At 44.6% G+C, this 25,493-nt stretch overlaps 2 protein-coding genes across 2 annotated transcripts; one reads left to right on the top strand and one right to left on the bottom strand.

Annotated features, from left to right (window-relative positions):
- Window positions 1–1,939: 1,939 nt before the first annotated feature.
- LOC124663592 (uncharacterized WD repeat-containing protein C17D11.16-like) lies at window positions 1,940–8,669 on the bottom strand. The gene is made up of 16 exons (XM_047201277.1): window positions 8,456–8,669; window positions 8,166–8,365; window positions 7,999–8,081; window positions 7,783–7,893; window positions 7,273–7,399; window positions 7,119–7,177; window positions 6,947–7,012; window positions 6,203–6,270; window positions 6,018–6,114; window positions 5,856–5,924; window positions 3,287–3,385; window positions 2,763–2,903; window positions 2,636–2,665; window positions 2,495–2,557; window positions 2,334–2,411; window positions 1,940–2,242 (listed from the first exon to the last, which is right to left on the bottom strand). The coding sequence occupies exons 1-16, from the start codon at window positions 8,569–8,571 to the stop codon at window positions 2,192–2,194; spliced, it is 1,458 nt and encodes a 485-aa protein (XP_047057233.1). The 5' UTR covers window positions 8,572–8,669; the 3' UTR covers window positions 1,940–2,191.
- Window positions 8,670–17,893: 9,224 nt separating this feature from the next.
- LOC124660457 (transcription factor TCP20-like) lies at window positions 17,894–19,990 on the top strand. The gene is made up of 2 exons (XM_047198269.1): window positions 17,894–19,662; window positions 19,756–19,990. The coding sequence occupies exon 1, from the start codon at window positions 18,414–18,416 to the stop codon at window positions 19,383–19,385; it is 972 nt and encodes a 323-aa protein (XP_047054225.1). The 5' UTR covers window positions 17,894–18,413; the 3' UTR covers window positions 19,386–19,662; window positions 19,756–19,990.
- Window positions 19,991–25,493: the final 5,503 nt, after the last annotated feature.

Genomic DNA, 25,493 nt, shown 5'->3' with positions numbered 1-25,493 from the left:
CAACTCCACTACCGTATGGATCATTTGAGCTATATTTCTTTATTAATCTCTCTGTTTCTAATAAATATTTAAGATCTAAATTTTATTAATTGTTTGTCGCAGGGATTATTTAACTTGGGCACTATAGTAGTTGCGACATCAATCCAACCAGGAAGCTGCAGTACCAGATGGAACTGAAGGCATCAACGATACGAAGGATCAGAGAGAGAGACATGAGTTGTACAATTTAAGGATTTTTTATGTAATCCTTTTTTTTTTTTGCACCTGGCAACTGTAATTTAAGGAGACCATCCATCTATTTGTTTTCTTTTCTCTCCACATCTAGAGTTGCAACGTTTATGAACTGCCGAGAGTTGAACATTGTAATGGATGTTGTTTCAGTGGTGCCATGTTTTATTTTGTGGAAATGGTTGAAGTATTTGGTTTGGAGTAAAGGTGAGCCTCATTAAACTTTCTGTGACTTCCAGATATACTTATCCTTAGAAAATCCTTTCCTTCACCTAGAAAACAGAATGTTGCATTTCTATGCTCTTCTTGGCTCAAGCATCAGCAGCACAGCCTTAGTATCTCAGCTTCATACTCTTAATTTTTCATTCTCAACAAATGATGACAGAACAACAATATATAAACGAAGTTTCCAGCGAACATGTTTCTTATTCATAATTTTAGATCACAACATACAAGTTGGAAGGACAAGCTTAACAATCATTTAAAACGTCATGAACTTAATAACCTTGTATATTAATTTACAAGATCAGAGACTATAACATGCCAGTTACAAACTTAGAACCAATTCGGTATGTTCCTGGTATACTGGAGAAAGCAAACATCATTGTTCCTAGTTCTCCCAGAACTAAGGACTACTGTTCTGTCTTCAGATTTTTTATCTTTTTGTACATATCCCAAATTCTTCTGAAGTTCCAATGTATGTTATTTATAACTGCGACACCAGTTGAGCTATCCAACTTCAGAATCGTGGGCTTGTTTTAGGTGAAGATTCAGGCCTGAAAGGCATGCTCTGGCTTTGGCTTCTTCAGTATGCCAGCAGGTACATTCTCTGGCTTTGGCTTCATCAGTATACCAGCAGTCCAGCAGCAGCGGCAGATCCTGCAAATCTGAATGTCAGTTGAGACTTGAGACAGCAAAATTGATCTTAGCCAAAAGTCTTTTACTAGTTAAAATGCAGCACCTAAGACATAGGAGGGGCTCACCTGCCATGTCCATGTTGGAACCATGTTGTGCCTGGTGCCGTCCTGGACCACGAGCTCGCCAAGCCCGCCGCCCGCCATCCAACAGCTCGCTGAGGCCGCGGCCTGACGTCCAACAGCTCGCGCGCCGCCGTCTGCCGTCCAACAGCTCGCACGCAGCCGGTTGCCTTCTAGCAGCTCAACGCGGCCGCCGCCTAAGAGCCTACGATCAACAGCTTGCCGCGACGCCCCTTGCGACCAACATCTAGCCGCGCCGCCTCCAGCGTCCAAGATCTCCGCGAGACGCCCCCTGCGACCAAGAGTTGGCCCCGCTGCGCCGCCGCGACAAGAAGCATCCCTCTGTCGCTAGGAGATGGGATTGGGGATTTTACTCTGCATGCCATTTTTTTCCTTTTCCTTCTCTTTTTTTTCTCTCTCTCTCACCGAGCGGTGTTTCTATTCCACGCTAGCGCCACGTCTGGAGACCCGTCAGCGCGTAGAGTTTCCGTAACCCTTCCCGTCCGTAGGTGTAGCATTACTGAGGGTATAAATACAGTGTGCTCTGATTAGTATTCGACGACCTCAACATCACATGAGTTTGGTTTTAGGATGAAGTTCGGCCACAGTCCCTTTGAGAGTTCGGTTTTAGGGTGTTGATAAAGGTCAGACTTCTTTGTTTTAAAAGACAAAACGGGTACGGGTTCTAACTTCCCCGAGGACCAAACAAAATGGAGTCCAAATACCTGATAAGATTCGAGTTCAACTGGGAATCTATTAAACTGTCATTAGTTGTACAAACGTCAAAACAGATAGTAATACATAGCACAGCCAATCTTTCCATTTCGCCCCATAACAAAACTGGGACATTCACCTCATGCACCAAACTGTTGCCGTAACGAGAAAATCTATCTATCCTCACACATAGCCAGATGTAACTACAGCATGTAACTTTGATAGACACCAAGTCTCTTGAGTCTTCAGAAAGGTGATCCATTTACGTATGTCTACTTGCCAAATTTATTAGCCACCGCTGGTTCCGACAGTGTATTCCACACCTGCCAAACGTACAGTAGTGTCAATGGAAGAGTAATGCATGGACGTGGGCGACCAAGTTTGGACAGACTCACATATGTGCATTGTGCTTACCTTTAATTTGCCTTTTGATCCTCCACATGCTAGCAAGAAGGGGCTGTCGTTGCAAAACGATACCGTAAATACAGCTCCCTGAAACAGCAAGAGAGTGGGTTAGCACCATAATTTATGTAAATCTTCTGTATGATGAAGAAGGAATTCACTCGAGCACATACAAGTTTAGCATTCAGCGAAGCGACGCACGAAGGCTGGTTGTTCGATATATCCCAGAGTTTCACCTGCGTTTAGAGACATGTTAGCGACATGTTGGATTAATATTGGAAGTGTTAATAGCTTAATCAATGCGAAGTTCGCACCATTTTATCGGTTCCACCTGTTGCAATGAACTGCAGAAGAAAAGGCAAGATATCATCAGTAATTCAATTTCAGGTGGCCGCGTGTCTCCTTTACTTTTAGCACACTGGTATACAGATTGAAACATACATTGGGCTTAGAAGGGCAGAAGGATATGGCAGATGCAGCCTTATTGTGTGCATGCAGAGTAAACGTGGGCTGCCCAGAAATTGAATTTGATGAAGCTGTCCGTGTATCAAATGCTTGAACCATCCCATTATCAAGACTAACCTGCAAGACACAGCTGCCACGTCACTATAACATTGAGTAAACAACACAACAATAAAAAAAAACCTTTGTCCCAAGCATGTTGAGGTAGGCACGAGTGAACACATGGACCAGAAAGTAAATTCAGAACTGTGCGACTGCATTTACTATTTATTATATCCTCAGATTATAACTGTAGGTAGGATCCACTATAGTTCTTAGTTCTAGTCAAAACATGTTGCTTTCATATTAGAGTACTAGATCTTCATCTGGGTTTCCATCATACTGTCTACTAACGGAAACTTCAATAAATGTTTAGCAAAAGGCTGTTGCTATTAATCAACAAATCCCAATATACAGGGCAGACAAGCAGGATTTAGAACATGTCAAAAAACAAGATCACTTACCAGAAAGGAGTGTTCATTGTGTGGATCACAAACTAAGCTTTCTACGTCTGCTTCAACAGCCCATTTATGATAAGTTTGTCCATTATCTCTCATATCACTCTGTAAAATGTTAGTATCAAATAATAAGTACAGTTGATGTAGAAAATATCTACAATAATGCAACAGCCTCTTGAACAAGAATTTCAAATTAAAACTGGTCTGTATCTCATAATGTTTATAAGAATATGACAAATTAACACTGAACTGTATCTCAAAACATCTATAGTGACCGCAACACACTGTTCATCAGGAATGACAGATTACCATTGAACTGGATCTTCACCACACAAGAAGAGAAACTACAGCTTTCCAGATGATCTTCCAGAACCAAAAGGAAAAGGTACTAGCAAATCTATACCTAATAATAAAGGAGCTAACGTTTCCGTGGTTTGGTCCGTCATATTGCGCTTTCGTCCGTCGTTCTTTACGCCTTCTACATCGGACGTGCGCGTTTTAGTTTCCTTAATTGATACAACATGCTGCACGTGCGCGCTTTGGTTTCCTTCCTACATACAACAAGCTCTGTGTCTAGGTAGAGCTAGAGTCCAGCACGGACTCCTTGTTGGCGCTGGGTAGTGCATATATACCCATGTATCCTGGTATGCTATATCTCGATGGGCTGTTGCGATCAAATCAGTTTTGCCGTGCGTGCGTAATACGGAGTATGCCAGCTAATTCATTGAGCTAGCTTGGCTTGGACAACATGTGCATCTCGGCGAAATTGATCCTGAGACATTGATCCCGGCCAAGGTCCCTGCAACTAGCCATGGATCCCAGCTCTCCACGACTCTGCCATGATGGACCCCGACTAAAAACCACACCGTTGATCTGGAACAGCTCCTGCATCAAACGAGTTCCAAAGCACCGCTGATGTGGTATTTTTCAAGTATCCAACTCAGATCTATGGATCGTTGGCAGCCATGAACAAAGGAAAGGACGCGCATTCGATTTGAGAGGGTGCTGCTTTTATCTTTCTTCCGCTAGCTTGTTTTTGGTTCATATTCGTCGTTGTCAGAGATTGTTCTGCCGCAATATCACAGTATGTGTCTGAGCTGGCGTGGGCGTGCGTGATCAGAAAAGCTTTAGGTCCTCGAGGTTTATGTAAAATTTGCCGGTGTGACGCGAACTGTCGTGCCTATGGCTTCAAATTCGGCGGCGGCCAAACGTGCCTCCTTGAAGCGAAACTTTTACGACAGCCGGTGACGAAGTCAATGAGGATCATTTAGCCTAATCTCCACGCATGGCTACCCAGCGATCGTGTGGCCGTCGACTAGCAACAAACGGAAAGGTTGCCGCCACCACTACTCACCTCATGCCAGGTAGAAGAGGATATGACAGATCGAGTGGCACCTGCTGTTGGGATCAGGCGATCAGGGGGATTATTCAATCTTCGTACGTTAGCCCAGCCAAGCAAGCGAATCGCTCTCCTCCCTCAGGAGGGAGTCTCCCTGAGCAGCAGCAGCCCGGATTACATGAACTCTATAAAGCACCTGATGATCGGGTTTTCAACCAGGACTTTTTTACCCAATTGTAAGTCAAGGCACCTATATAAAGGAATCAAATTCATCGTCTGGTACAACACGCTGATGTGTGAGTATGCCCTCGGCCGGCGCCGAGTACACGGATGCTGGAGGAGGTTGTAGCGGATAAACCTTTGTCGCTCTACTCAAGGCTTGCGGCGCCGCTCTGGTGATGTGAAGGTTGGGGCCTCTGAGAATGAATGTGTCCTACTCAGGCTGATCAACAAGTATGGGGGTGCGGGGCCACGCGCAGCGTGCGCCATGTTCTGCGGAGTGCATTTTCCCATGAGGCGACCAATTTTTCGACAACACTTAGAGTATGGGATCGTTTCCTAAGGTCTGGTTGATTTGCTAGCTCGATCAGCTCAGCTTGAAAGGGCTAACAAGTTCATTGACAAATATCGTCGGTAAAGCCCTACGCCATCTTATGAAGTACAGTGATTTCTTCTTGCGGAGTCCAGGCAGCTGTTTATGTCATAGAACATTTCGCAAAATACCAATATTTCATGTGGCTGATGTAAAAATGACAAAATATATCTCACAAATCTTTATTTTTAACACCAATTTTTGTCTTTTTTACACAGCACTAACCATAAGTTGATCTTTGATGAAAATATTTTATACACATGTAGCATGTGAAGATGTACTGAATTTTTCGTTCAGAATATTTTTAAATACACGCATTTTTTAATGTTTTAGTTCTTGCATATTTTCACTACTATAACAGTATATTTCTCCCGGTGCAACGCACGGGCAATTTTCCTAGTATTACATAATTAGTGAACTAAGGCTTTCAAAATGAACTCCCAGAACCAAAAGGAGAAGGTAATAATCAATATGTTGCATAATTTAGTGTGACCGCCTTTAATTATTGGCTACACAAAGCAAGTGAAATTATCAATTGCTGACATGCTAGAAATCAGCATGCTGGCCAACAACCAGAATACGTAATGAGCAGCCGCAAATATTTCACGAAAAAAATTAACATAATGACAAATAAGATTTATTACCATGATAACCGATTTATCAAAAGATCCACTGAGAAGAACTTCAGGTGACCTCCAGGCAACTGATTGGACCTACATATGGGACAGAGGGAAAATTAACTTGATACACCATCATAATATTTCGGAATGATATATATATTACATAAGCAAGAAGTAGATCCTTGCCTTGCCATCATGATGTTGCAGTGTAACTGCACATTGGCCAGTACTTAAATCCCAAAGTCTAATAGTTTTGTCTGCACTTGAACTAGCCAGAACATTCCTGAAATTCGTAAGGAGCCATCAGCGTTGGTCCAATAAGTGAAAGGAGAGGGACTGATGTGATCACTTAAGTTAAAACCAAAACACACCTCACCACTGCATTCCATGCAAGACCAAGCACAGAATTTTTATGGCTATTACGCTTCTTGTACCTTGGCTGCACATGACATGTGGCACAAACAGTGTAACTAAAATATCAAGGATGGAAGGCTCTAGCCGCACAGAGGCAAATATGTGTCATAATATCATAACATAGTACTGACATTAGTTCTAGTTATGATGGTGTATCAAGTATGATTGGGTAAGGGTACATTGTACTTGTACCCTTACCCAATCAGTACCATTTTGCACCAACACCACACTGTCACATTCATATTGAAACTAGTATCATCAATTTAATAGCCAAAATGCAACCCAATCTGCACATTAACTTAGTGAACCTACTAGAACTTGAGCATAATGGACATAGGCAATGAACAATTCAACCTCGTTTCATGTGCATTATGTTCATGTGGAGTTAGTCAGGATCTAAACCAGACATAGAAGACAGTAAGCTAGATAGGCAACAGGCGGGCCCAATGTTAGGACACAGACCCACAGTTACGTTAGCAACTACGAGACCAGATTGCAGATGTTTCAAATGATAACTATTGAGGTTGCCAAGGGATTCAAAGGAAAAAAAAAAAACATGACAAATTTGATAGAATGTTGGGTATGTCGAGTAAGGCTTTACAACAAGGAAGTGAGTGTTTATGAAGTCTAACCAGTAAATTATCTCATGAGAAGCAATCAAAATTTCCAAGTAGCTCAACAATGCAATATTAGTAGCATACCTTTTTCCCCTTAATCTGCTTTTTGGAAAGTGCTCCTAGCACAGCATGTGGTTCGACCTCATCAACCTGTTGAAAAACATCAACATCCAACAAACAATAGATAAATATCTTTGAAGCAAAACAATTCATGGTTGTGTGGCATAAAAGTCTTGTGTGTTTTTGCGAACATTACAATATCCAAGTTCCATATTTCAATTATGGCACTCATGGTGCCGACGGCAATGAAATTCCCTGCAATAAGAAAAGGATGATGAGAAAGCAGCAAGATTGCAGAAATAAATTGGCACTCTTTACTTGTCAAAACCCACGTGGCACCACAGTTTTACCTTTCTCGTCACCATTCTCGCGGTTGAAATCCATCCATTCCGTGCAGAGCGGAAAGTCTGAGAGAGGGACCTCATGGTGCACAAACATATTAGGATCCCCGTCCTCCAGCTCTTCCACTATACTTACCTATAATATACAATAAGGCCACCAGTCATACCTTGCATGCAACATAACCGCGAACACATACAGCATGTGCTAGTGATACCCGGCAAAGAGAGGCAAGGCAGAGTAAGAACATGGAAACTAATACGAATTAAGTATATTCTGTATAATCAAATGCATCAATCTGAGAATAGAAATTTACTCGGCACAACCAGCATTATGACAAGAATACAATTGCTCACCACAAAGGTTTGCTACTTAGATTCTTGTTAAAAAAAACCACGGCACTATTTTAGCAAATGCAACGAGACGGTGTAGATCGACACTTAATTCACGCTCGGGAAGCGAACCAGTCATACCTTGCATACAATATACGCGCAAGAAAAAAAAAGTAAATCAACACTTGCCTGAAGAGAATTGAATTCATCCTCGTTATGTGCACAAACAAGGACAATATCAGTAGGTTTGATAGTCATGTCTTCAATCTCGGAATCGTCATCGTCGTCTTCATCGTCATCCTAATAAGGCACAGAAGGGGTCTCATTCACTTCCAATGTGATAACTAATACCACAAACACCGACAGAAAAACAATATATCTCCTTCACAGCAAGAGAAAGCATACACCGTTTTTCTTGATGATATAAGGGTCATCCTCGTTGTCTTTGTAGTACAAGTCCCCCAGCCCGGTGCTGAAAACCTCAAGCTCTAAGATAGAGATAGATACGAGTTACAGTAATCAGTCTCAGCCAAGACGTGGTAAGATGGGGCCAGAGCAGCACGAGCGCTTACCATCCTCCTCCTCGTCGTAGGCGTCCATGTTGAGCTCCGCGAGCCCATCGGAGATGTCGCCAACGGCAGCTGAGCTGCCCTTCCCGAGCGCCTTGGCTGCGGCCCTGGCCTGCGCGACCTCGTCGACCTCATCCTCGTCGTCGAGCTCCATGTCTCCGTCGTCTTCATCCCCTTCGGCGTCGTCGGCGTCGCCCCCGGCTCTGCGAGCAAAATCGCAAGGTTATTCGTCTGTCACCCGCGGCAGCCGCGACGGGGCGGAACGCGGTGGGAAAGCGGGCGAGGGTGACTACCTTCCGAGGGAGATGCTCTTCTTGGCCTCCTCGATCTCCTCCTGCGTGGGCGGCTCCGCCTCGATGGGGACGGTCCTGGCGGCGCCCCTCGGCACCCAGGATATCGCCGTGATCATCTCCGCCGCGCCGACAGAGAACGCGCAAGACGAGGGATTTTGGTTTGTTGACGGGGAAGGGCGGCCGGGCGGAGAGGTCGCGGTCCGGTGGCTGGGGGAAGGGGGAGAAGAGGCCGGCGGCGAGGCTGGTGGCGCGAGCAAGGGGCGGTGGAGCAGGATTGGGGAGAGAGGTCGAGGACAAGGGTTTTACTCTGGCTCGCGGGCGGTTGATGGGCTTCTGTTGGGCCAGGCCATGCGTAGCGGTGCCGTGTTCTCTACTTTTTCTCTTTCCTGCGAACTGAGCCAGCCCACCGAAGTTCAAGTACTCCCGTTTTCCAGAACATTTTGTGAGGGTTTTGGGACGATGTCCTTTTTTTCCTTGGCATGGTGAGATGTCCTTTTGATGGTACACAACATGTGCTACGTGTCCGTCGGTTGCGACTTAGGAGACATCAATTTTGTGGTTTTTCATCTCAAAGAAAAATGTGATTTTTCAGCTCAGTTTCTTCGATGTGCTAGTACTGGTATGATGACGCATATAGTGAGCGATATGTGGTTTGATGTGTTTATGATGACGCATATAGTGAGCGATATGTGGTTTGATGTGTTTCTGTAAAAAAAACTCTTTCTATTTTTCTTTTCTAACACTTCATCTTTACTTCTTGAAACTCATGAATTAAGCATTTAATTTAAAAAATTGCTAAAAAAATCAGTCAACATTCATATAATCATGTGACACATAATGTATATGTCACCGTATTAGGCCTTGTTTGCATATTTGTGGGGATCAGTGGGGACCATTCCACCAAGCCCCAATTTCCCAGTTACTCCTAAAAGCATGCATGTTTGGTTCTAGTATATTGGACTAATTTGATTTCTACTTATCCCCACTTTTAAAAAATTATAGTGTATTTTTCGTCGATTCTCAATACTCTACCTCTATCTGGTGGATTGAAGATTTGAGATTTGAAGGGCTTCACCCAATCCCCTATAAAATTATCCAAAATCTCTAGTACCAAACAATGTTAAGGATTCTACAAGCGTGTAATTCTTGTGTTCTCATTAGACCAGTTGAGTCATTCGATTGATAGCCCACCTCTACTTGGAGACTGCGAACTCGGGGACACCAACGAGCAGAGAGCGACTTATTGCGTTCCATTTCTTCCCAGAATCATGTGGAATTTGCGGTGACCATCCAGCTCCAAGTGGTGAGTGGCTGACTGGTGCTTCCACTGGCCCTTGTCTCCGTGGTGGCAACCGAACATGAATCATTCTCGCCCTTAAACTTGTTTCTTTACTGTACAGAGTTGATGAGTTCAAAAAAATCGAGTGATATTTGAAACAAACTAACTATCCTGCTGTAGAAATTTGTAGTAACATTAATAGTAGCATACATAACAGTAGTGGTGGATAATGATACCTAGGAGTGCAGCTAAATGTAGGACAGGCTACATGTAACCCTTTTTCTAAAAATAAATAGAAAACAACAATTTTAAAATTTTAAACAAAAATTCTTAATGTGGGCAACGATTTACTCTGCCAGTGTGAAAAAAAGAAGGAATGTGAACTAATTTGTATTCTAGGCTGTGCAAAATTGTAAATGCAGATTTTAAATTCTCAAAAAATGTCAGATTTTATTATTTTTGTATATCCTAGAATACTACGTATTTTACATCAAATTTTGTATATCCACTGGACATCTATTAACGGACGGAGTAGAATACATCATTAACTATATCTTGCAGGGGCGGAGCCACGCCTGGTGCTACCAGTGCTATAGCACCGGTCCATCAATGTTTTGCTTAAGGAAAACTCTGACTTGTCTAGCTCACCAGAATGAAGATTGCACTAGCCCAGCACCACGTAGCCTATCTTAGCACCACTCTCTGATCATTTCTAGCTCCGCTCCTGATATCTTGTATTGTTTCTAGAATATTTTTGAAAACTTTAAACTAGTGTTCTTTTTGTATATTAGTAGCCGGGGCACCATTTGTGGTTTTTTAACCATCTAGCTGGACTATGCACCAGTGCACCACGCATGTGACTTGATCTGCACTGAACTAATTATTATGTCACATCATAGCCTTAAGACAGGGAAACATCGTTGTCTTCCAGTTAACACTACGAAAGCTATAGAACGGAAAATTAGGAGGCATGCAGCACGCATGCATGTTTCCGGCCGGCACACATGCAGTCCAAGATTCGAGCCCGCGGCCATGAGAGAGTTGATCTTCGAGTTTTTCTCTTTTCTAGCTAGCCCGTTCGATAGTTTTGGACATATATATGTCATTCAAAAAAAAGATAGCTTTGGACATATGTCATTCAAAAAAAAAAGATAGCTTTGGACATATGGAAACGTCAAATGTGCATATGGCAGCACCAGAAAATCCACAAATAAATAAACGGATCATCGGTGGAACGGTTTGTGTCTTGGAATTGGATGGATGCCAAGTTCGATATGTCATGCTTAACTGGAGCGACGTTGATTGGGCAGATCGACTACATCATTACCGTTTTCTTTTTTGCGCTAGAAAACAAAAATTGAGCTGATGGCCACACCGATATACGTACGTTTTATCCGTTTGGAAACTACAATGGCACCTCCCTAGATATTTTTATTTATCCTTATTTTTGTTATGAACATAGATATTCGCAAAGGCATAAATTCGCTTCTCTAGGTTCTTTTCTACGATACCTCCATGGGAAAAGTTGGTGGCGACAAGTGGTGAGTTTGATACACTTATACGGGAACAGGAGGGCAAGGGGATCATTGTCAGCCTTGTCGCCGTGTTCACTGTAGATGAGCTCGGATCTACATATATCCCTGTCTAGCCATGACCAAGCTCGTTTTTCTCCGAGTTTCTTCATCTATATTTTCTGCTCAATCAGTGACATATATTTGATATTTTTGGGTGTATCTCTATGGTGCCACGATGTCTGTATCAATATCCGTCCATCTGTTCATGCCACGTAGTCACGATAAATTTGCACGAATTTAGAGTGTGACCCGTTCTCCGGTTGTCCTCGTCGCTGTTATAAACACATACTTCCTTCTATTCATATTATTTGTCGCTAGTATGAATGTATCTAAAATTAAAATGTGTCTAGATATATCCATATTAAACACAATTAATATGAATCGGAGGGAGTAATGAATTTACTAGAATCTCGACATACTCATACAATCTCTAACAAAATGTCCGATCTATGCTCAATCGGTTGGTCACGCTTCTTTCTCTTCCCACAAACTGCTACTCAATGTACTTCTCCTTGATCCAAGTGTCATTGATGTGGGTGACACCAATAAGTCGGAAGGCATCGGCAACGGTGAGAAGTCTTCCATACATGACTTCATGATCTTCATCCGGTAGCCTCATGAACCCTTCGGCTTTATTCTTAAGAGCATTATACTTGTTCCTCCTTGTGCTCTCACTTCCAATGCAACTAGCGGCCAAGCCATCCCAAGCTTCCTTGGCGGTGGTGTAGTTCGGACACGATGCAATTCCGGTGTCCCCACACTAGTTTGAATCATGTGTAAGGCGGTGTTGTTGAGTTGACTATCAATCGCTTCTCTTCTAGTCAACTTGTCGGGGTTGTATGGCTTGAAGCCCTCCAAGATGATTCTCCATAGTTCATTGGAGGCACTACAAACATGAGAGCGGAACTCAAATTGCCAAGTATCGAAATTATCAATAGAAAACTTAGGTGGGTCGCCCGAATGTTCAAATGGGGATGGGGAACCGGTATATCGGGAGATAGGAAAGGTGGAGCTACTCGATTGTAGCTTTCACCTCCACTAGTTCCCCTAGGAGATGCAATGGGAGATTTGATAGTGTTTAAGTTATCACCTTCCACGGGTTTGGTAGATGAGGGTAAGTCCGAAGCCTCTCCCTCATCTAACGCACCCGTGTCTTTTACCTCTACACTAGGAGCCTTGGGAAGGGCCGGAGCCAAAAGCTCGGCAATCATCTTTTTCATGCTTTCCATTTGGGCTTCCATGGAGGACTTCAACGAATTGAAGTCTTCCATGGAGACCGTCTTGGCGGCCCCTTCCGGGGACTCCTCGTCCGGCATACTCTTAGGCGGTTAAGCCCGAAATAAGAGCCGAGGCTCTGATACCAATTGAAAGGATCGTATGCCGCACCTAGAGGTGGGGTGAATAGGTGCTAACCAATTTTTAGTTCTTTTTCAACTTAGGCTTGACACAAAGGTAAATTCTCTAGATATGCAACTAAGTGAATATACCTATATCGCAAGGATATCAACTAAGCAAGATATAGCTACGTAATAGGAGATAGAGTGGGATAGAGGTAACCGAGAGTGGAGCACGCGATGACACGGAGATGATTCCCGTAGTTCCCTTCCTTTGCAAGAAGGTACATCTACGTTTGGAGGAGTGTGGTTGCTACGCAAGCCAAACCAACGAGCCACGAAGGCTTCACTCAGATCTCCTGTGAGCAACGCCACGAAGGCCTAGTCCACTTCCACTAAGGGATTTCCTCGAGGCGGAAACCGGGCCTTTACAAAGTTCTTGGGGCACACATCCACAACAAAATTGGAGGCTCCCAAATCTGTAACAATACAACAATCAACAACAACACATCAACAACAAATCAACTAGGGAACCAAATAGGAACACTAGCATGAGATCCCTCAAACAAGTGAGGGAAATGAAGAACGCTTCGGTGAGGATGTAGATCGGTGTCTTCTCCTTCGAATCTCCAAAGATCAAGAGCTTTGGTTGGGGGAGGAAGGAGATCTTGCAAATCTTGAGTTATTTGAGGTGGCTCTAATGGAGGTGGCTTGGCAGATTTCTTGTGTAATGATTGAGCAAGCAACCAAGGTAGAAGAAGGGGGGGTATTTATACCTCCCCTCAAAATTGAGCCGTTGCAGCTTCCGGGGGCCCGGATATTCCGGCCTAAGTAAGAGCCGGATAATCCCCCCCCCCCCCGGATAGCCCGGCCTTCGGGACAAAACTGTGACTTTATCCGGCCAAATGTCCGGCCCAATGCCGGACTTGCTTTTCTTCCAGTCCTTAGCCAAAATCGAGGGGGCCGGATATTTCCAAAATATCCGACCCGGATATTCCGGCCTCAGTACGATGCGGGACAATGTCCGGGCAAAAATCCGGCCCCTATCTTGCGCTGCTTTTCCTCATGAGACTTAGCCAAAATCGGGGGCCGGATATTTCAACAATATCCGGCCCGGATTATCCGGCCGGATTATCCGGCCCGGATTATCCGGCTCGGCCAACTTTTACGATTTCTTTTGACAGACGATCAAATCCAACACACATGAATAAATATCTATGTAATCCCTGTACCACTTAAACAAACATTAGTGTATCACATATATTGACATCAAACACACAAAACATAATGTGAGAGATGTTTTTTCAGTTGGGCGCGCGGCAATCCTATTTGGTGTTTGTCTCCGTCCATCATGGCGGTTTTACTTTGAGTGCTTGTCCATATGTGATCGATCGGCGATTGGTCCTGCATGTGCCCGCGACAGCCGCCGATCTATTTGCCAGGTATAGGATCACCGGCCTTCAATGCACCGCGCAACGAGTAGGAGAAATGGAACTCCTACCCGGAGGAGCAAGAAGTGGAGCTATAGTAGACTGGAGTGTCTATAAGACTGTCACCGCTTGGCAGCACCAAGTTCAAATTATACAGTAATGGATGGAAATTAAGGTATCAAATCATATGATTAATTCACTTTTTTACCCCTCCGATTTCATATTACTTAGCCCTAACATGAGTGTATCTAGACACATTTTAATTTTAGATACGTCTATTTTAACATAAAATAATATAGAACAAAGGGAGTACTTCAAATCTGATGTTGTTAATGGATTGTGTTAATTGACTCCAACACAGAGCATTGAGAATCTCACAGCGAGATGCCAAGTGGCTTTTTTTAGTGAAAGAATATGGCAGAAATTAGGTTGTCGGGAGAGGAATAGACAGGTCCAGGTTAGGCCCGGCTTAACCTTTTTCCCAGAACCAGTTTGTTTGTGGTTAACCCTGGGCCACCGTGTTTGACCCGAGCCTGCCTGCCTGGCCCACACTCGCATTCCACGCTTATCCGTTCCTCTTTTTTTTTTAGAATAAAACGATAAAGAAAATGGAAATATCCAAAGAAAGACACACTGCCGTGGCTAATTGGTGGAGAGGAAAGGAACGGACAGCGACCCTGGAGGAATCTCTAGCTACACCTGCTGCCACTTACCCACCAGATTGACACGACACATGTCAATGTAGGATTTTGTACGTACTACGTGTTGTCCATGTTTTGGATTGGAGGGAGAGGGAGTAGCAGAGATACAGAGATGAAATTTTTTTAGGAGATGCGCTTTCCTCTATCTTTTTTTTTACAGAGTGTGGTTCATCTTAGCACGATGTAAAATGTCAGTCGCAGACTGTAATATACTAATATTCGAAGAGGGGATAACATCTGTGCATGCACTTTGTAGCTGTCGCAGTTTTCAGCTGACAGGAAGCGCACGCCAAGTCAAGAATGGCATGAAAAGAAGCATGGAGCCATGGAAAAACACAGTGCATGTGCTGCGTGCACACAACACCCTGTACCACGTAAATACACAGCTGTGCAATATATAATTTTAGAGGGAAATACAATAACTCTCCCATCCATTAGGAAAAAAAGTTTACCTACAAGCATCGACGAAACAAGCCAGAATGCAACACATCTATGTTTTTTTGCACGATATGAGTCATTTGCATGCCGAGCTTGAATTTTGCATGTCAACCCATGTGATGTGTGCTTCTTCAGTGCTCGAGATGTTGCACATCGATACAAAGGAGTACACGACATGTAAATGGCGTGAGGAAATGCTTATAGATATCACTTGTCGACATGGCAAATATACCACATCATCCATTGAGGAGTAAGGAGCTTGGGAAATAATTATTCTGCTTCGCTAGTGCGGCTAACAACATGTAAGGAAAAAATCGCCCTAGGGCTGAGTTAACGGTTATTTAAAGTTAACTAATAACAAAACTATTAGTGACATATTGGATCGATCCAAGTAAAACATTAGGGCTTGTCTGGTTCAAATGGAAAGTGGAGGGTTGACATATAAAAGGAAAATTTCTTATTGTGGCACTATTCATACGATTGATTCAAAAGAATTGAGCAAAGTAAAAGCACAATAAAAATTCCTTTGGTATCTATTTCAAAGGGAAAAAATAAATTTTGTAAAAATTCCCATGCATGAAGAGCGATGTGGTTGTATATGGTGGCACAAACATCTTAATTATACTTCCTCGCGTTCTTTGACTTTTATTTCACCATTTTTATTAGAAATTCTTTCTATTTCTATTCTTGTTTACCAAACAAACAAGCTTATAAAATTTATTTGTTTTTTTCTATTCCTTTTAACCAAACAACCAAGTTCACAAATTCATGTATTTATCAATCATTTGTTTTACGTGTGCATTCCTACTCTATTCATATGCTATTTCTATTCCTGTGTTTTTAGAATTCTATGAACCAAACACGCCTTTAACGGGAAAACAATGCTTAGCATCACGTTGTATTATTGTCTTATCATTAGACGTGAAGAGTTGGTTGCAAAATCAAATATAGGTAGCCACGTATATATTCCTACCTATGCAATACTAATTTCTAGAGGAAAATACAATCATCCTCCCATCCATTAGGGAGAAAAGTTTACTTACAAGCATTCACGAATCAGCCAGAGCCAGAATGCAAGCCATCTACGTAGTATGTTATGCCTTCTTATATGATATGAGTCATTTGCGTGTCGAGCTTGAAATTTTCAAGTCAACCCATCCGACGTGTGGCTTCTTGAGTGCCTGAGATGTTGCACATCGCTAGAAAGGAGCATACGGCATGTAAATGGCCTGCGGAAATTTTGATGCATGGCACTTGTCTACATGGCATATATATCTCATCATCCGTTGAGGAGATAAAGGAGTCAAAGAAGTAATTGTTCTGCTTCGCTATTGCAGCCAACAACATGTGAACAATGGAGGTTACTCTGGGCGTTCAGGAAATCCCGAAAATTTGGGAAAAATATATTTCGGGAGCTGGGAAATAACACATGAAAATGCACCTAAAAATGTGAATCCCGACAATTCGGGTACCCGATAATGCGGGTTCGGGATCGGGAAATCCTGAATAGCCTGATTTATACATAGAACCAAAAAAAAAAGTAGCGTTGAGATTTGGACGCTGGCTTGTTGTCTTCGTTGCCGTCCTGCAATCGAAGCGCCGAAGGTGCAGGGCGGAGGGGTCCCGGGCGGCGAGCCGTCGAGGAGAAGAAGCTTCGTTGCCATCCTTCAATCGATGCACCGGAGGTGCAGGGCGGAGTGGTCCCGGGCGGCAAGGCGTCGAGCCGTCTGGCCTCTGCGTGTGGCGGCTAGGAAAGGGGCGGGGTCACGAGGGGCTGGGGAGAGTGGAGAGGCGCTCGTGAGTCGTGACCTCATGTACTCGTGTAGTAGTCTAGGGTTTCCTGAACTTGGGGTGGGCCTCCACCTCGCTACAATTTGGGTTGGGCTGTAGTTTTGATGGGCTCTATTCTTTCGGGATATTCGAGATACCACCTTGCAGACCCGGGTTTCCTGAACTAATTTCGGGAAATCGAAACGCGTTCTGAATTAATGCTCGGGGTTTTTAGGTTCGGGATTTATAAGTTCGGGATCTGGAATTTCGGGTTCGGGATTCGGGATTTATGCCCGGAGTGAAGTGGAGGGATACCATAGAATAGCAAAGTTTCTTATGTTGGCATTGTTCATCGGTTTGACTGAAAGAAATTGAGCAAAGAAAAAACACGAGAGATTTTCTTTTGATCTCTATTTCAAAGGAGGGAAAAAAGGAATTTTATGATCCGCTCGGCCCTCTTTTCTAAATTCATACTGCACGAAGAATGTGATTGGTGTATCCGGTGGCATAATAATACCCTAATTATACTTCCTCATGTTCTTTGACTTTTATTTGAACATACATATTAGAAACCCTTTATTTTTCTATTCATGTTAACAAAACAACCAATTTACAAAACTTATGTGTTTTCAATCTTTTCTTTTACATGTGCATTCCTATTATATTCATATTTTTTCCTATTCCCATGTTTTTGGAATTCTGCCCGCGGGGTGATCTAACTAGAACCAAAATGAACAATTTTTTGGTGGCCGAAATGGGTCACCCCGTGGCAGGTGCCCTTAGGATCACAGTTTATTGTTGTCCTATCATCAAAAGGGTGGGGAGTAGGTTGCGAAATCAAATACAAGTAGCAATGTGTACAGATCCAAGTGGATGTAACAAAATGCCTCGCTCCTCCATGCATGTTGGTGTCTGACAGCAGCTTTCTCCCCTCTTTCCACCATTTTTCCATTTACCGACCCCTCAGTCAGCTCAGTGAGCTGGTTGTACCAACCACAGCTAAGCTCCAAAAGAAGGCAGTAAAAAATACACTAGCAAAGTAATTACCTAAGCATCACTTTGGATAAAAAGATTACCAGCTCCAGCCCCCAAAGTAAAATCCCAGAAATGACAGTGCTTGCAGTTGCAGGGAGAAAGAAAGTCCAAATAGTAGCAGAGTAAATCAAGAAAGTGGGGGTGGTATCTTTCTCTAGATTTTCTTATTCTCTCTCTCCTAAGCTGAGCAGCTAGCTTCTTCTTTCTCCCTCCCCGTCGCCATCGCCATCTCCAATCCATTATTGGTCTTTGCCCTGCTCCTCCTCCTCCTTCCTTCCTTGTTCTTCCTTTCTTGGTTTCATTCAGGGCAGCGAGGAAGGGGGAAGAATTTGATTGGGAGAAGTTGTTTGGGCAAGTTGGTGTAGTTGTTTGCGTCGCGTGTGGAGAGGAGGAGGAGATGGACCCCAAGTTCCCCCCACCCCCACCGCTAAACAAAACGGAGCCCACCACCGCGGCGACCACCACCACCACCACCTCCACCACCTCGGAGCAGCAGCAGCAGCAGCTGGATCGCGAGCAGTACCACCAACCGCAGCAAGAGCAGCAGCAGCACCTGCAAATCCAGGTCCATCAGCCGCCGCCGCCGCCGCAGGACGATGGAGGCGGAGGTAAGGAGCTGCAGGTGGCGGCGGCTGCCGCAGGGGACCGGAGGGTGCTGGGGCCCAAGCGGAGCTCCAACAAGGACCGCCACACCAAGGTGGACGGCCGGGGGCGGCGGATCCGGATGCCGGCGCTCTGCGCGGCGCGGATCTTCCAGCTCACGCGCGAGCTCGGCCACAAGTCCGACGGCGAGACCGTCCAGTGGCTGCTGCAGCAGGCGGAGCCGGCCATCGTCGCCGCCACGGGGACCGGCACCATACCGGCCTCCGCGCTCTCCTCCGTCGCGCCCTCGCTCCCGTCGCCCACCTCCGCGCTCGCGGGCCGGCCCCACCACCATCACCACATGTGGGCCCCGCCGCCGGGGTCCGCGGGCTTCTCGCACGCCGGCTTCATGAACTCCTCCGGCCCCGGCGCCGACGGCGGGGTCATCGGCGGGATCATGCAGCGGATGGGGCTCCCCGCCGGGATCGAGCTGCCGGGCGGCGCCGCGGGCGGCATGGGCGGCCACATCGGCTTCGCGCCCATGTTCGCCAGCCACGCCGCGGCCATGCCGGGGCTCGAGCTCGGCCTGTCGCAGGAAGGCCACATCGGCGTGCTCGCCGCGCAGTCGCTCGGCCAGTATTACCACGTAGGCGGCGCAGGTGCCAGCGGCCACCTGCAGCACTCTCACCAGCATCACCAACACCAACAGCACCAGCAGCCGCAACCGCCGGAGGACGGGGAGGAGGAACGCGAGGATGGCGACTCCGACGAGGAGTCCGGGCAGTAGTATGATTCATGTTCACCTATCACTGCGTCTGTTTGTGTTTCTGGAAGAGGAGAAACGAATCAAGGAGAGAAAAGTGTGTGCACGCAGCTATGGCGATGATTTGCTTACTGTTAGGTTATTGTTCAGTGATGACTTTTTTATGTCAATTTTTTCTCTTGTGGTGTCGAAACTCAAAAGAGGCTTCTTGCTCTGGGGTCTTGGTGGAACGGATCAGGATCATCCCCAGTTCCTACTCCCACTGCTCTGTCGATGATTTCGAGAATTCCCTACGATTCAGGTAAAAGTCTGAATCTTATTATTGCATCCGACGTGCCTGATTATTTGAGCAATGAGCTTACCCATCAATGTTCGTTTTCTGTCCATATTGCAGGTGTGTAATATAGCAGAGAGCTGGATGATTTCGACCGTCCACCCTTGAGTGAGTACCTTATTTGTTATTGCAAGGTGTGTAGATATTCATGTAATTTTGCAGCTAGGGAGATGTCCTCTTATAGTCTTATGGAAGGAACGATCTGCTTTTGAGCAATCAAGATGATAGACGGCAATTTGATCCTCCCTTCACGGGCTATTTCTGCAACGAAATTATGATACATATGCACTTCCTACATCCCTGATTCTATATGCTTGTTTTCTTAGACGATCATTTATATAACATCTGCTTATTTGCTTCTTCTGTGTCAGACCAATGATCTATTACTGATATCAAGGTTTCTCTTGATCCTTCTATGTTTATAGCCAGTTTGACAAATATTTTCTTGCTGATTAATGTAGTTTGTATACTCATACATATATCTTTTTAACTAATAGGAACTGTCAATACATAGATGAGGTAGCAGAGAGGCGAGGATAACTGTGTTTTTGGGTTGTGATGGTGAAATGGGTCCAATTAACAGTGTGTTTTAGCACTCTTGATGCCCGAATAGTCAAATTTATAGCTTACAATTGTATAGAAGGGCAATGCCACATCACCATTTGGTTCTAAAACATAACCGAACGGCTTTGTTCTTGGTCCACCGTTGAGTCTAGTGAAAATTGTCTTGAGAAATGTCTGTTCTTAATTGCTTTATAAGCATCATCGGTTTACCTAAGCGCAGGCGAGCACGCTATACCATTGGGCTGTTCCACGATGATAAAGCGGGTATGCTATGTGATTGCATGGAAATGCCTATATCTATATTTAGGTTGTTTAGACCTTTCAAGTTTTGGGTCACTTTGCCTTTTCTTTTGAGTTTTCTTTTAGACTAGGCTGGCCTCTCTGTTTTTTTCTTTCACATTTGTCAGGTTTGTTTTGTAAACCTAGCAGACATTTTGACAGTTTCTTTTTTAGTCTGGATTATGGAAAACTATCAAATACCCTCTGCCCACCTCTGTGCTTAGCTTATAGTATATCTTTGTTTTCATTGTCATGTTGAAGATCACTAGCCACTATTATCAGCAATAGACGGAGATGAATTTTGGTGTGTAGCATTAGGGAAAATAAATTTGCATGCAGTTCCATAAGTTTTGATAGTTTATTTGCCAGCTCATCAAACACTAACAAAGCTTGCGCCCTTTTTCCTGGTGGGGCTGTAAAATATACTCAATTATGCCAGGATAGCATTTGAACCGAAATTGCTTTACAAGCTGGAGAGCAGCATGTTCATCTTAGTCATCAGGAGATAACAAAGAAAAAGGAAAAGTGTGTTTCTTTCTGTGTGGGCAGAATGATTATGCTAGTAACTGTAGTTCACCTATTTCTTAACAGTGCTGCATGTCTGCTTTCCAATGGAAAGTTCAGTCTGCTCTGGATGGGGCGACTCTACTTTCATGCTGTCTTGATTTCTTCTGTGTTTGCATGGATCAATTCATGTTTACCTGTTTTGCCTTGCATGGAGATCATTCATCCATGTTTGCCTTGTTATGTCTCTACATGCATCCATGAAATCTCCCATAAATGTGAGACACAGCATGGATGTTTGGTGCCTATTGGATCTTGCTGCCAGTTGCCATAAAACCAAACTGCACATGGTGTGGCCTGCCGGTGGTAGCACATCAGCATCATCCTTCCCTGAAATGTTCCACGCCCTTGAAAACAGATTTCTGTTGCTCTTCTAATGCCTCACCCGAGTTATTTCGGGTAGGGATGGTTGCTGGTGACCTCATGCTCCCCATCTACCCTAGTCACATTTATTTTGTGCGGTCTCGAGAGAGGAATAGACGTACGCCATTCTCCTCCCCGCTACTTCATTGCGGTTCTGATTGGACCATGAAGAATGTGAAGTGCCTGATATTGTTGGCAACTTAGGGTTTTAGCTTCAACGCCAGCAGCATACTGATCTGCACTGCACACCTGGTTTATAGCTGTAAAAGCATATCCACCTCTGCTCCCCAAATAGGCACTGGCAGGTGCGTCGGTACAGTCCTATCGAAGGTGTCGGCATGCCATTCCCCGTTTGGGAAACAGGTTCCCACGCCGGCGTCACCGATAATTTTTTTAGCTAAAATAAAGATTTTCATTTTAGTTATATATTACAAATTTGCTACACTTGTAGCCTACTAGACGTCTGGCGGTGCGTTGGACGTCCGAATCCCAGCTTCTAGTACGCCGCACACTGTCTCTCCTGGTCCTCACGTAGTCGTTCCCTATGCTCGGTGGAGAAGCGGCGGTCCGCCTTGATGGAGAGGTTGATGGTGTGGCGCCATCGCTTCTTGTTATCCTCCTCGCGTCGCGGGCATGGGCGTCGTCCTCCACCTTCTTGAGCGACTCGAAGAACTCGAGGATTGCCTTCTGTTGCGCTACCTGCTCCTCCGCGTCTAGCCCGTCGTCGGACCAGTCGAGGGACTCGTCGTCCTTCGCTCCGCTACCGCCGCCGCTTCCTCCTCCCATGTCGCCAAATCCGCGGCCGCCTCCTCCTGTCGCAGCTGCAGCTCTAGCTTCTCCCGCCGCCGCTGGTGCTCCACCCCTGCCCCGCAGCCCGCTGCTGCAGCGCCTCCACGCGCCGACGCTGTCGCAGTTCATCCTAGTGTTGACACTCCTCCTGCGCCTCCCGGCGCCACGCGTTCGCTTCCCGTAGCCGCTGCCGCTCCACCTCCTGCCGCTGTTGTTCCGCCTCCTACTGGTGTCGCTAGTCCGCAACATAAGCATCTACGGTCGCCGCAAGCGCCGTCGCTTCCCACTGCTCGTATTCTGCGAGCTCTGTGTCCTTCACGTCATTGAAATCGGGGGTGCCGGCAGGTGGAGGTGCAGGTGGAGACTGGGGTGGAGGCAGCGCGAGAGAGTACGTGGTAGGAAGGTGACGAGACATTTTTAGCTACGACGATGGCTATGATGTCCATTGAGCGGAGGTGGCGTTTATAGGCGACGATGACACGAGAAATGGCGGGAAGGATGCGCGGGAACACCGAGTACGCGTGGAAAGCGGCGAGTGCATGGGATCCAACGTGGCGCTTGGCGTCGGCGCCCGATTCACACCCTATGCGAAGGGGTCGACACGGGGTTGCCGGCGCTTCTATTGAGCTAGAAACTGCGCCGGCGCTTTTTGGGGTGCGCCGGTTGAGCCCCAAAATAGCGTCGGCCCCCAAATAGCTATCGGGGCCGCCTGGTGAAGATGCTCTAACAATGCATGTGTGCTTCCATCTTAATCGTCATGTTTGGATTGATTCGACTCATATTGTCAACCTAAAATGGTCGCATGCATAACTTTTCTATAGTGAATAGACGTTAGAAATTCAGATTCATAGCTTGAAATTATAAATCATGGCCAAATCACCACCTTGTATATTTCATCCTGATGCACTCCAATTCGTAATTTTTTTTTGAAGCCTTTACCGTAATTTCATATATCCAAATTTATTTTTGTTGAGAATCATACTAGCTTCTGCGTGTAGTACATGAAGCGTCGCTAGTTGTTTATTGACAGACATGCGAGTCACGCCCCTATTGAAGATGCCAGCAAGCACTATGATTGCTCGCACCACCACTCACCTTCTTGATGGGATTATTTAGATTAGTGTGGACAGTGTCATGCAAAAGTTTTCTTTATTAAAACCTCGTATATCTTGGGCAACATCTTCGTCTTCCCAGTGGGGGATCTCTCTTCTTTTTCTTAACCAAACTGATGTAGAGTAGGTGGGTGCTCCTAGATACCAACATCTGTTTCTTCATCAGTGGCAGTTTTATTCTGCGGTGACATGGGCGTTTTGTGTCCATCAAATCTTTTTCCGAGGATTTGTTACCACTCCTTTTCAAGGCTTTTCCTCGTCATGGCTGTGTTTCTTTACCTCCTCATATGTAAGAATTGTGACGTGTCTCTAAAAAGAGAAATATGGTGTTCGACAATTGAGTCCTAACCACCGATCTAATATGGACCCTTGAACGGTTAGGATCACACCTCATTTAAACGAATCAGTATCCTTCGATCACACCCGTTGATCTTGATCTAACAGTTCACACCACACCATGTCATTTATAAAGTCGAGAACCGCCATCTTTTAATCTTATTAGTTGATTTTGATCCGATTATCCACACTAAGCCAAGTCAATTTCAGTAGTTTAAATTTGGATTAAACTTATACGTTACATATATTTCGATCTAGAACTCCTTATGCGGTGATTCTTTTTGCACCTTAAAGGAGTTCAAGTTTTCTATCAGTCTAGCTACCAAAAGAAAATTAAAATATGACATATCAAACTAAGTCAAATTTAAATCTGAATCTGAATCTGAATGTTATATAGGCCATATCTTACAAACCACAGTTCCCTTTGAACCATTTCTTTTCATATCTGTTTATCGTAGGGTTAAGTTTATAACTAGGTTTATAATTTGGTTTATCTCGTGCCTTTATTTCTATACATTTTTCTAGCACTTCATTATTTGTAATTATTTGTTTTTACGACAGGTTGTCGCTAGTGCGAAGGAAGTTTTATGAGGAACTAGAACATCATCTGGAAAACAGCAAGTTATATATTTTCTATGCTTTGTTCAATTGCAGAGTTGCCGGAATGCATGTGTAGGTCTATTCTTTATAAATTACTAGGAAATTTGCTCATGCGTTGCTACGACGCGTTACGGTGTAAGTGATAAGAAAAAAATGAAATATAAAAATCTGAACAGTTTAACTAAAAAAAAACTTTGCCCATGTAATTGTTAAATATGTAAAAACAGCTCGCAAAACCATCTCTAAAATAGCTCACATATATATTGAACGATACGCTGTTTTTCCTATTGTTCCCCAAAAGCTTTGAATGGATTTACATTTTTTGTTATTGAAATGAAGGAGCAGGCTCCTATTTTCCTTCACACCAAAATTATATGGCAAACATCAGTTTTTTTTAGACCGGGTATCAGGTTTTCCGGCTGAGATCATCCAGGGTCACAACCAAACCTCATCAATCGTGAGAAGCTCGAGAAAAAAACAATCAACCTGCAACATTGAAGTATCTTGACTACTGTCGTTGCAGCTGCACCTCTGACCGAGGACTTGGCAAATGGCAATGGATTATTGTCTGTTCCTGCGTCCTGACTCGTGATGCTCATCATCGTTCCATCCAGCTCCATGTCAACCCCATGGACCCGTATATGCAGCCTCGAAGAGCCGGGCGTAGCTTGCACCGCAGAAGCTCCACAGACCATAGTGTTGCCGCTGGCCTTCCCTCTTTCTAGCCGATGCCCCCAGAGTTGCAGGAATGCATGTGGTCTATTCTTTATAAATTATTTAGGAACTGCATTTGCAAAGTGTAGCTAAGCCCATGGTCGTTACAACCCTAGTAAGTTCCAGTAGCATCATTTGGAGATTGGCCATTGTGCTAAGTAGGGGCAGGTGTAAGGTGTTGCTAGTGGTAAGGGGATTTCTATGTAAAGACCTCTCATGATCTTTTCCAGGCCGCATACCAAGAAGTAGAACGACACAATGAGCTGATTGTGTCATGTGAGGAAAGTGCATAAACTTCTCGATAGTTTAAAAACCTAATCAATTACTCGTGCCTAGTATACGAGCAAGATGAGTTACTAAGTCTAGAATGGGTGGAGAATCTCCCATTGTTTTCTTTAATACAAAAACGAAAACTTGTTTTGGGAAGTTAACACATGTTTTACGAGGGACTTGTTCACCATCTATTCCTATATGGTT

Source organism: Lolium rigidum, chromosome 6, assembly GCF_022539505.1.
Source record: "Lolium rigidum isolate FL_2022 chromosome 6, APGP_CSIRO_Lrig_0.1, whole genome shotgun sequence".
In the NCBI taxonomy this organism is placed as follows: domain Eukaryota; kingdom Viridiplantae; phylum Streptophyta; class Magnoliopsida; order Poales; family Poaceae; genus Lolium; species Lolium rigidum.
This window is presented reverse-complemented; position numbering and strand designations above follow the sequence as displayed.